The 12,819-nt window shown below is 38.9% G+C and overlaps 1 protein-coding gene across 1 annotated transcript; it reads right to left on the reverse strand.

The window, feature by feature from the left end:
* Positions 1–1,450: 1,450 nt before the first annotated feature.
* Positions 1,451–11,549, reverse strand: LOC143884854 (bZIP transcription factor 1-B-like). Its single transcript, XM_077388673.1, has 13 exons — positions 11,288–11,549; positions 10,378–10,471; positions 10,223–10,276; positions 10,045–10,137; positions 9,226–9,315; positions 9,057–9,116; positions 8,773–8,945; positions 8,617–8,671; positions 8,234–8,246; positions 7,863–8,143; positions 2,650–2,727; positions 2,039–2,164; positions 1,451–1,961 (listed from the first exon to the last, which is right to left on the reverse strand). Exons 2-13 carry the CDS (start codon positions 10,432–10,434, stop codon positions 1,839–1,841), a joined length of 1,203 nt encoding a protein of 400 aa, XP_077244788.1. The 5' UTR covers positions 10,435–10,471; positions 11,288–11,549; the 3' UTR covers positions 1,451–1,838.
* Between the last annotated feature and the right edge of the window lie 1,270 nt (positions 11,550–12,819).

Genomic DNA, 12,819 nt, shown 5'->3' on the forward strand with positions numbered 1-12,819 from the left:
CGGCACAGCCCCCTCTAGAAGCCCCGGCAAATATGGCTCCCGCGGTCACTCCATCTCCCGTTGATCCAAATACTGGGTCACAAAATTCGGCTTCTCGTAAGATGCTTAAAGGAGCAGAGTTATTTGGCACCATAACAACATGGTTGACTTTATCATCGATTCTTCAGATATAGAGGCCTTTGGCTTGGTAAAGATTTGGAACTACATGTACATTTTCTGATTTTCATCTAACGCTATCAAATTATAATGAATATTAATTCTCACAACTGGCAATCTCCCCCAGTCAGAAGATTTGGATGTTATCCATGAACTTACAACATAAGTTTTTTATGTTGCTGGACTAACATCCTGGCTGATTTTATCACTGATAGAATCTCAGCCATAGAAAAAGGCCTTTTGGTTTGTAAAGCAGTAACGTGGGGAATCTGTAATCAAGTAGGATATCTCGAATTCTGTAATACTGAGCTTAATCATGCTTATCTCAGTAACCTCACAAATTATATGGGAAATCATCCCTTTAGTACCAGCATCTCCCCCGGTTAGAATTTTTGAACGTTGTCCATGAACCTACAACAAAGGTCTTTTGAGTGTCGGTGGGCTATCATCCCTTTAGTAACTAACTGTATTCACAAAAGTAGAAAATTCACATGGATAGAAGGGTATACTTACTGTACCTGATGATCAAAACCCAAGATGAGGGTGCAAGCTGCCAAATTCCAGTAATGTTTGGCAGCATCAGTGGATCTTTCTAGTTTCTGCAAATAACATTTAAATCATGAGAAATATAAGTCAAAAGCTTTAATAAGGCGTTCTCTGGTCTTGATTACCTTTGCAATAGTGTTGTGACCACAACCAACAACACATACCCACAATAGTTGTTTCAGAATTTGAATTACTTGATTCTATTCCATCATCAATTGACAAAACTTCCCGAAAATGTATAATTTCCAAGAATTAAACATCAGAGATTTTTGCTTTCAGGCAATGTAATATGAAGTTGATTACTGAAGGACCTAAATTCAAAATGTGATAAGCCCTAGAAATCCATATTACTGCAGCTTCATTTTATTCTCATGTTCTGCTCCATCGTCATAGCTCCATTTAGGCCCTGTTTGGATTGCAAGAATTGTTGAGAAACTTTGACAGAATTTCTTCCTTTTCCATTGTCTGATTACAAATGAACACAGTAACTTGAACCACCCAGCTCAAGTTTTATCCAGAGAGACCTTCAGTTTATAATGGTATCCTTCTAAATGACCTATAACTATATCAGTTCCTTCTAAATTATAACTAAATTATAGAAACAAAAAATGTCCATGTAGAAAATATTTCCTGCTTGCAATCCAAACAGGGCCCTAAAGTTTCCTCGATAACCTTTGATATCATGTAAGAGGATCATGGTTTAAATATTCATCAATACATGTACAATATGTATAAAGCCTCCAGCCTATACATAAAACCTCATAACAGTGTTGCATACTAATTAATGATCTCTCCTCGGTTATACATTGCACCAAACAGTAAGTCATATAAAGAAATGAAGATGAGATAAAGACACCACCCTTACTGACAGAGAAAACTTCCCCACCCTACATATCCGGCTTGATCTTCAACTGTTAAAGATCAGCTGAAATTACTATTTGGGGTATGGTATAAACAGAACCCATGAAAAAAAGGTCAGCACTGATGAGATAACCCCTACCTAGCAAAAGTCAAGCACAATGAATTTAATTGTTTTGGACATTCTATTTAACAACGATTTGCTGATAAATTAGTTAGGCTGTGCTCTCATCGAAATGTAAGTAAGCTTGTTCTTAAATGATAACTCTGCGAAAGTTCTATTTGGCCTGCTTTTTTGCATCAGGCTCCAGGCGTCTGTGATGATCATCATCGCTTGAATGTTGGTCATTCCTATCAGATCTTGAACCTTCGTGTCCTCCGGGGATTTCCCCAAGTCTCTCCTGCAAATCCAGTGTTGTTAAAATCTCTCCTTCGTGTATAACAGACCAATATATCGTGAAAAAGAAGCAAACATCACCTGGAGAGAGGTATTCTGAGCAAGAAGCTGTTCGTACTCATTCCTGATGCGACTCACTTCCGATCTAAGAGCAGTGTTTTCCTCTGTCAGAACTTCAACACGCTGGGCCAGCTCTTCACATTCTGCCTGAAACTCAAAACCACCCATGAATACTAATAACAAGTGTTTAAAAACACGGAGAAGGGCAAGAATTTGCTCAAGGGAAAACCATGGTTTTAAATTTTGGCCAAAATACTGAAATTTTCTGAAATTTACTTTTTTCCCAAATTTCGGCTGGAATTACTGAAATTTAGGCACAAGATTGAAAAAAAAATTATTTTTTTTACCAAATTTTCGTTCCGAAATTTCGGTTTCAGCTATGTCCGAAATCAAAGCCAAAACCGAAACCGAAATTTTAAACCTTGGGCAAAACCGAATCGACTTTGGTGAGCCAAGGAATCACGTGGTGAGGTTTTTTTTTTTTTTTTACTCGGGCGAATCGAAAGGAATGTTTGGTCTACTTGGTAAACCAAAAATCAAGTCGACATGGACAAGTCAATGATTGGCTCGGAGAGTTTTTAAACAGTGCTAATGCCTACCATGAAACATGCAATACAAATATAGCTTCTAACCTGCTTGCGCAACCTTGACCGGCGTGCCGATTCCCTGTTTGATTGCTTTCTCCTCTGCCGTTTAAGTTCCCTTTCATCCTGAATTTAAGTAAATATGTGTCAGGTTAAATAGTCAGTAGAATCAGATGAACATGAAATAGCTATGAATCAAAGTTGATGCTGGCATCAGACGACCACATCCAGACCCCAAGTACTAATGTGAAATCCATAAAATAATGATGCCCAGAACCCAAAAGACATACATGTGTCAGGTCCTCGGACAGTTAACAGAAAGAGAAACATGTCTGTATCATAATATTCAAAGTATAGTTTGAATGGTTGGGATGATCCTATGGATCTGATTTTTTGTGGACACCCTATCTCTGTGAGGACCATTCAAATGAATGGTTTGGATCACCCAAACAATGTGGGCCCCCACTGTATTTTAAGCTAGTGTGTAGGTAACTTACCTACACAAGTGTGTAGGAAATGTTTTCTCATATATGGTCCTCACATAGATAGGGTGTCCACAAAAAATCAGATCCATAGGATCATCCAAACCCTACGATTTGTGGAGGTAAAATGGACGTGTATAAACCTTCACAAATTAGTCCATTTTTTGCCTCCATAGTTTGAATGGTTGGGATGACCCTATGGATCTGATTTTTTGTGGACACCCTATCTATGTGAGGACCATTCAAATGAATGGTTTGGATCACCCAAACAATGTGGGCCCCCACTGTATTTTAAGCTAGTGTGTAGGTAACTTACCTACACAAGTGTGTAGGAAATGTTTTCTCATATATATATATATATATATATATATATATATATATATATATAGAGAGAGAGAGAGAGAGAGAGAGAGAGAGAGAGAGAGGAAAAGGATTGTACGCTCGACCGTCTGTCCATTTTGGCCTCCACAAATGGATGGGTTAGGATGATCCTATGGAGCTGATTTTTGGTATGCACCCTATCTATGATGGGGCCTTGCAAATGAATGGTTTAGATGCTCACAAAAAATGTGGGACCCATGTGATTTGGCACTCTACCGTACCTAACTTTAGGTACGGTCGAGCGTACAATCTTATTCCTCATATATATATATATATATGAGTTAAGTGAAGCTACACATACGTGTAGCTAACTTAGCTACACCGACAGCTTAAAATACAGTGGGCCCACATTATTTGGGTGATCCAAACCATTCATTTGATAGGCCCTCACATTGATAGGGTGTGCCCAAAAAATCAGCTCCATAGGATCATCCCAACCCTTCAAACTGTGAAGGCAAAAATTGATAGATTTGTGAAGGTTTTTACACGTCCAATTTTGCCTCCACAAATCGTAGGGTTGGGATGATCCTATGGAGCTGATTTTTTGGGCACACCCTATCTATGTGAGGGCCCATCAAATGAATGGTTTGCATCACCTAAACAATGTGGGGCCCACTGTATTTTAAGCCGTTGGTGTAGCTAAGTTAGCTACACGTATGTGTAGCTACACTTTTCTCTCTCTCTCTCTCTCTCTCTCTCTCTCTCTCTATATATATATATATATATATATATGTATATATATGGGGGTTTTCAAGTCTATCCAAGAGGGTTATCAAGCCTCTCCAGCGTGTATCAAGTCTCAAAACAGGGTTATCAGGTAGGTAAATGGGGGTTCTCAACAACAGATAATGGATTATACTCAACTCAACAAAGCCTTTGTCCCAAACTAGTTGGGGTCGGCTAAATGAATCCTTTAGAAAAAATTCATGAAGAAGGTCAAAGGAATCTACCCGGCTCTAATCCTAGTTCTAGTTGGGTTCTTCTAAGTGGATCATTTTCTTCCATTCTATCCTATCCAATGTCATGTTCTCTGTTATGTTCGTAGCTATCAAGTCTTTCCTCACTGTTTCTACCCCAAATTGGTTTCGGTCTGCCCCTACCTCTTTTTACTCCATCAATTTGGCACGAGTTGCCTCTTCTCACCGGAGCATCTAAAGGCCTACATTGGATATGTCCAAACCATCTTAAGCGATACTCTCTCATCTTCACCTCTATTGGAGCCACCCCCACCTTTTTACGAATGTCTTCATTTTTAATTCTATCTAGCCTTGTGTCCCCACACATCCATCTAAGCATTCGCATCTCCGCTACACTCATCTTATGCACATGCTGCTTCTTGGTGGCCTAAAATTCTAAGCCCGTACAGCATGGTTGGCCTCACATCTGTCTTATAAAACTTTCCCTTCAACTTGGTAGGGATTTTACGGTTGCACAGAACTCCTGAGGCAAGCTTCCACTTCAACCAACCTGCTCTTATTCTATGGTTAACATCCTCTTCAGTCACTCCTTCCTTATGTAGAATTGAACCAAGATAGCAAAAGATATCCCTCTTAGGTACGTCTTGTCCAGTCATATTTACTACATCTTCGTCCCGCCTCCTTACATTACTAAAGTTGCATTCTATATATAACAGATAAGGGATTATAAAGTCCAAAATATGGTTCATCAATTACAAAAAGGGTTTATCAATCATCTACATGCGAGTTATGAAGTGTCTAGAGGGGGCTCAAGTCACAGCTAGCAGCTCTCTAGGCAGGTTCATCATACACTAATAAGGGTTATCAAACACTCTTATAAAACCCCATATACAGCACATTACAGAGATAAAACCAGGGTTATCAAACACTAATAATGAGAACACGGGTTAGAAGCACAAATGGACATGACATATAAATGAGATCAAAACCCTAAGACCATAAACTAACATTTTCCTCTATTTTGTGGGTTTCAGGCTATTGTTGCAGGGAGAGAAGGCGGTAAATAAGGTCGGTGAAAAGGAAGAGAGAGATTTTTTTTACTTTAACATGTTCCTTTTGGCTTGAGGGGTATTTCAGTCAAAAAACATGTCAAAAACAGTAAATCGACCCCCTTGACAAGGTTTGAAAACAGTGTCCCCCATCCACTATTTCCACTTTTTCCTATCCCCAGTTGGCAATTTTTCCTTATTTTATATTTTTTATTAAATTTAATATTTTTATATATTTTTTAAACAATTTTTTTTTTACGGTTTTTTCCCGATATAAGCCCGAAAAATAAAAATAAAATAATATATCCCGAGATTTTCCCTTGCCAAGAAATTCGACATTTGTGACATAGATTAGAAGATATATTACACACTAAGACTTTTTGGCAGAAATCCCTTTTTCCTTTAAAAAAGTCCATTTGGAACTCAAGTTTGAGCTCTCCTCTTAGATTTCTTATTCTTTCTCAATGATAATGACTGTTGAGTTTTTCTAGGGCCAGATTTGTCAACAACAACCGTCAGTTTTCTCTAAGCCCAACCACAGAGGCACAAACCCAGATGGCAAAAGAAGAAATGTGAGTAGTTGTAAATAAGTACCTGCAAACAACTAACCAAGCACTACACATGTTTTTGCCAGTACAAGTTAGAGTAAATCCCATGTAGAAATGAAATACGACACAACCATATATGATTAAGCATAAGAGACAAAACCCTAAAAAAAGGTATTGACAAGCAAAAGATGAGGCTTTGCTTGCTCAGGAAATTCTATAAGCATAACTCTTATATCCTTTCGAATCTCCAATTCTTTCCTTGAAATATAATCATTTCTTTCATTGTGAGTAGTGCTTCAACACTCACAATAGAACGAGAACTCGACCAAGGTAAAAGAGAGCCGACGAGCAAGTCAATGTTTGACGTCAATATTTTCATTAACTTAGACAAGTAAAAGAATTATTGAATGACTTGGTAGGGAAAAACTTAGACTCAGAGGAGAACTCGACCAAGATAAAAGGGAGTCGACTCGAGCTTATCAATGATTGGGTCGAGGAGTTTTTAAACAGTGCTTCTAGGACCTCTTAAGACCAAAAGGTAAGTCAAAATCCAAGTCACACACTCTAAAAGATTTTATTCATTCTAGGCACCACAAGCTAAGGAACCATAAGAGTGTCGAGGAACCATTTCAACATCTACCATGCACAGAGGAAGTTTTTTACCACACGATCAATCCACCACGGCAATCTTATCTTCTTAGCACGGCCTAATCACAACAAATCACACCAATGAGAGGGGCCACCAGTAACCATATAGATGTAATTAGCTATCATTCATCAAAGATAGATTGTGAAGCTAGATGAGTTATATTTTTAAGAATGGAAACTTGTCACTCTACAATTCTAAACGTATAATGGATCGAAAGGGTTATGTGAATTCAAGAACCCTCATTAATGTCAACCAGAAAAGTCTATCTTTGAATAAGGAATCAAAAACAAAGGAAAATCTACTCAGTATGGTCAAGTCACTAAAGTCCCATGCCAAAATTAAATTATGGAATTGCCTCCAACTATAATATAGATATTATTCAAGGTACCTTAACACAACCTCCAAACCCCATATTAAATCAATGACAGAATATCCAAGGTTGCTTGAACAAGGATATTTCCTACAGATAATAGACGTCTCATTTTCCAAGATGCCTTCTGAACTCTTCATTGTTAGATCCTGACCAGTGCTTAAAGCATTGGGGAACCCAAGTAACAAACCAGGAAAGTAGCCTAAGTATTCTCAAAATAAGAGCTATAACCCAGAGAACTAGTTTTAATAAAGTTGTTGCACAGAGGAAGGTCAAAACCTATTGCACACGTTACTCCTACGACTGACAAATACATGGTTCCCTTGCTAAGTGTCACATCACACGGAACACACGTCCAAATATCAAACAGCAAATTGAAGCACCACCACACATAAACACAAACACATAGCACTCCTCCATCATGTCAGGCATCATGCTAAAGGGTGTCATGTGGAACTATCAAAAGATCATAAAATAAAGGAAAAACATGGTGCCTTAGCAATTATCACGCGCTAAAAAGTGAGTAGGACGGTCTGGTTTAATGTCAAAGTACAAATTTTGGGGACAAGATTTAGAATTCAAATTCGGAGCTTAAAGTTCCAATTTAACCTAATTGTCAAAGGGAAAAAAAAAAAAAACACAAAACAACAAGAAACAGGAACTGATCCTGAGATTTTTTGATCTTATGAAAAAAATAAAGTATTGTTTACAGTGTCATTGATTCGGAATTTTAATCCAAACGCAATGTATACATTAAACATTAAGTAACTAAATACTAGCTCTAATCCTGTGAATCCTATACAGAAATAGTATAGAACTGACATTCTTAAATCTCAAAATTCAGAAAATCAGACTTGAAAGAAACCTGTAGCCATAGATCTGATGGCTCGCGTGGCCCAGCAAGACCAATAGGAACCATGGGACCCCCAATTGGTGTAGCAGGAACTTTTCCATGCAACATAGGCAGAGGAGATGGAGGCGGTGCACCCCAATAGTCCATTCCAATATTCAAGTTTGTAGTGGGACCCGCAATACCTCCAGGAGTTCCACCTGGTGTCATTGGCATGATGGCCATTGTCTGCTGTGAAGTACGAGCTACTCCGTTTTGGGGACCACGTACACCATTCCCATTCTGAGATGCCTCACCTGTAATTCATTCATAATGTTGTGTTTCTTATTGACACTGCAGATAATTGTTCAATTTGCAAATGAGAAGAACATTTTCTATGAGGATACCTTCCAAAGAATCCTGCCCAAATCATGCCTTTTGTAGTGAGTCCAACGCAAAACCCAATAAGCTTGCAAAAAAAGAAAAGTATGAGTAGTCTGGCGCCAGCATTTTAAAATCCAAACAATAACAAAAAATGGAATTTCTGAGAAAAAATTTCACCTCGTATTTGAACTCTAGATTTGGTAAAGTGGTAAATTTTTTCATAAAGAATTGGTAAAAAAAGCAAAGTAGATAAAAATATAAAATCGTAAGAAAATCAGAGAAGGTATGCATAGTTTTTTAGGATTCGATTAAATCGGGTAGTGTACTAGTGATTTTAGAATTGAGCATAGATCCTCCACTTTATTAATTCTACGAATGAAAAGAGTTGAGTTGCTGTGATACATACATTCTGAGAATTGGCATCACTTCCTTCACTTGAAGCTTCACTTGCACTCTCACCACTGCAGATAGCAGGTTTTGTTTCAATTCACAGTTGGATAGTCAGTGCACATTAATGGATAGCCCAAAACCTCAGTGGATGGCAAAATAGCTTAAACCATACCTATGGGAGAAGCCTCCATTGGCAGATGTTCCTGATGTTTTACCCGGATCATTATTATTCTTGCCAGTAAGCATATTCAAACTGCCTAAACTTCCTTTCGATCTCTTTAGGGGATTTTTTTCTTTACCTTCAGAGGACTTACCATCCACTTCCATGCCACCAGGCATGGCTCCCTAAAAGACACAATATGTGTTATCCTCCACCTAATATATAATCAAACACATGCACATTTGAATATTACAATGCATAATCCAAACATGACCATGCTATAGCAGGTAACTCACAGAAGTCTCAGCATTGCCATTTGGAGAAGGCATAGCGTAAGGGCTGAATGGATGAGAACCCTATGTCACAGTATCGAATGAAACCAATAGTTAGTGGCAAGCACAAATAATTACAATCGGATACAGAAATTCCAGAAACTATAACTACACGTGTTAGACAAGAAAATACCGGTGGCATGGATGGATGAGCGTATAACCCGCCGTGAGGATACATGGCAACATATGGATGTGGTGGGGTCCCATATGGAGGAATAAGATGCTGCAAAAAAAAAGTATGTCAAAGGAAATACTATCACCAATAGCACAAAAAATGAAGGACAAGAAAAAAAAATCAATTATCTCCAGTTCAGTTCTGCCAAAGCACAGATCATCTCGGCACTTTAAAATCATTTTTTTAAGCTTTCTCTTTTCATTTTTAATTTTTTTTCATGGGGATCCACAGAGTTTGGTGGTCGTTAAACAAACTCGCTAACCTAACCACTTCAACCCCATTCTCCCATGGGCACATCCCAATGCAAGCATAAACCACACAAAAAGTAAACCTCACGCAACAGCCAAGGGAAGCAGTCAAAAGATTATAGCTGCACGAATCTTCTACTTTGCATGCTTTGTCCTCTTTGGAATCTTGAGATACATACACTCTTTTAGTCCCAACATAAATTAGTTTCTACTTTTCTGTTTCCACTCTTGCTCCAACTGCTGCCACTTCAAGTAAGGACTGCCCAAAGCACAAAGCTTTTGATGAACTTTCCACAAACCAGGCAAGTTGAACTACCATTTGATGCAATGAAATTGCAAACTGGTGTGGCCACCCACAATTTCAGCCCTTTCCAGTTTGTAAATAACAATTGAATATTCACTATTCTTCAATCATGCACCAACCCAGTGGCTAAGTGAAACCACACGAACCAGTATATGAATCAGGTATGATTCTATCATAAGATGAATAAATAACCATACAGAACTATCAAATACAAAGATGGAATACCTGAGGTCCCCACATGTAAGGATGAGCTGGAGGACTTGACGCCACAGGAGGATGAAAGAATCCATGTGCTGGGTGTGGGATAGGAGAATACGCCTATTACAAAAAAAAAATACATATTTGAGAAGACTAAGCATCCAATATGATCTCCAAATTGCTTGACCAAAAGATGTCTAAGCACCTGAAATCCTCCCCAGTCATAAGCAGCAGCAGTGCTAGTGGGAGGAGGCTGCTCCTGAATAATAAGGCAAAAAGAAATTGATGAAACCAAAACTTTAAAAAAAAATACCGAATCAAAGTAAAGGTGGGCAATTGGGCATGGATATCGTAGTAGACCTGTGTGGAAGACGTCTTTGATGCCTTTGCTGGTGTATCGGTCTCACTGCTGCCCATGATTCAAGAGTACCCTCAAACAGCTTCTCACGCCATCCTGAATGTTGAAGTATAAATGATTAAATAAAACCAACTCTAATAGCTTAAACTGTTGGAGTAATTGGTTGTTTCCGCACTGAAGAACATGAACTGTCCTGTGATTCAAGTTGGTCCCAATGCAGGCATAAATCGCCAGTTAAATTTCATCGAGAAACAAAAGTTCATGAGAACTGAAGAATATAATTATAGTAAATAAACAATGGAATTCGAGCTTCAAACAGGTAGGTCTCTACTTTCAAGAAAATTCCAAAACATACAACCGAAAGTACGAACATTGGTATCAAGTACAGCAGCAATTCAGAGCATCAAAGGCTAAAAAAAACGATCAACCAGTATAATAGCAATTCCAATTTACAGAAGAAAAAACCATGGCATCAATCTAAGGTCCTGTTTGGATTGCAAGAAAAATATTTCTGATGGATTTTTTTTTCTTTCTATAATTTTGAGGCAAATGATTTGATTGTGTCTAGTTTAGAGGGATATTATCATAAATTGAAGGTACGTCTAAAGTAGAAATTGAATAGTGTTGGTTCAAATCATCTTTTTTATGTGTAAAAAAGTGAGAAAATTATAAATATGTTTCCATTCCAAACTTTTCCAAAAAAATCCAAATCGCAGGCTCGACTACGGACCAAAACCTTAGAAAATCAAATCAAAACCCTAGGACACGAAAAAAAATGCTATATTCCAACTCTGAAATATATAATTCCATGGAAATCCGAATCAGATGGCTAATTAAAATGCAAATACAACGAATCAATCCAAAATAAAAATTAAAAAATAGAGTCAATCAACCGATGGGATCGAAACTTACATTAAAGTACAGATTTTGCCCTAGAAAACGCAATCGCACCAGAATCAGGTACGAAATTAGGGCAAAGAATCGAACTTTATTGCCAAATAGTTGAGAGAGACAAACGAAGAAAATCGAGAGGGGTTTTTGCGTGGATTTTGTTGGGAAAATTTTTCAGCTTTTGCAGGTCAAAGAGAAAGAGAAACAGTCTCCATTTCTGCTTCTCTTTGACCTAGTGAATGAAACAGCCCTTTCCCTCTCCCCTCGACTTATACAGAAGAATGGTGTATACGTATGCGATGCAACGAAAGGGTGCGATTGTGTTTAGGTGTATTTTCCGTGTATACGTTTGACCGTGTGGCGCACAAGTCTAACACACGCCGGTAATGTACAAAATGCACCTAGGCTGGCAATTTCACCCGAAAAAGAGGGGATCCGCCCCGCCCCGCCCGTTTGGGGAGGGGATTCCCCGATTTGATAGGGGAAGGGGAATTTAAAAATTCTCCGGTGCGGGGAGGGGAAGGGGAAGGGGATGTAGCTGTCCCCTCCCCGCCCCGCCCCGCCCCTCCCCGCTCGCCCCGTTAATCAATGCCATTTTTTTGTATATTTTTAAGTGTTTTTTTTTTAGGAAAACTACTAGAAACTCTGTGGATCGGCTACAAGATTCCCCAAAACATAAACTTAGCTTGTCTTTTCCTTTTAATTAGCTTCTGAGAGTATTTTGGGAACTATAATAACCTTTTGACAGATGTTGAAATAATAAAGACAAGCTGAGTGTATGCCATTATCAAAAAATCGTAGTGCCAACATCGGTGGCGAAAATAAAATAATAAATTGCATTTTTATTTTGGTTAGGGACTTAGGGTTTCCTTAATTCCTTCCCACGAAAGAAACATTGCTCAGGTTAGGGACACAGTTCACTTTTTGCATTTTGGTGATTCCCAAGCCTCTGAACATTGCTCAGGCATCTATTTGGGTTTATAACGCCTGTTGGTGCGACTGCTGCGAGGGCACTCAAGAGTCAAGTCAGTACTTCAAGGGATTTTGCTATCTTCTGAAGAGTAAGAAATATATCTCTTTTGTCTACAAGTATGTTAGTTTATAACATTTTTATATATTGAAATTGCATCAAGTTGATTAGGGACACCCATCATCAATGTATCAATGACTAAAGAGGGGGTGATGTTGGAGTGGGGCAGAGATTTTGTCCCCGAAGGATGCGGGGAGGGGAAGGGGATTAGATATTCCCCGCGGGGAGGGGAGGGGGATTCCCCACCATCCCCGCAGAGGGGAGGGGAAGGGGAGGGGGGAAATTCCCCGCAAAGGGGAAGGGATAGGGGACCCCAACATCCGGCCCCGACCCGCCCCATTGCCAGCCCTAAATGCACCCTCTCTTTTTTTTTTTCTCTCTCTCTCTCTCTCTCTCTCTGGATCTGGCAAGTGTGTATCCACCACGTAAATAAGTTGTGTCCAAAAAATCATGCCCATAGGGTGATCCTAGCCCTCGGATATATAGGGCCACGTTTGGATACCCATGAGATTTAGATTTGGAT

Source organism: Tasmannia lanceolata, unplaced genomic scaffold, assembly GCF_043159265.1.
Source record: "Tasmannia lanceolata isolate RefF3 unplaced genomic scaffold, GAP_Taslan_0.1 ptg000008l, whole genome shotgun sequence".
In the NCBI taxonomy this organism is placed as follows: Eukaryota; Viridiplantae; Streptophyta; class Magnoliopsida; order Canellales; family Winteraceae; genus Tasmannia; species Tasmannia lanceolata.

Coding starts and splice junctions, on each gene's coding strand:
- LOC143884854 (XM_077388673.1), bottom strand. CDS start 10,434: ATGGGCAGCAGTGAGACCGATACACCAGCAAAGGCATCAAAGACGTCT. Junction 8,946..9,056: donor ATGGCAATGCTGAGACTTCT/GTGAGTTACCTG, acceptor TGTGTCTTTTAG/GGAGCCATGCCTGGTGGCAT. Junction 2,165..2,649: donor GGTCAAGGTTGCGCAAGCAG/GTTAGAAGCTAT, acceptor TTTGAGTTTCAG/GCAGAATGTGAAGAGCTGGC.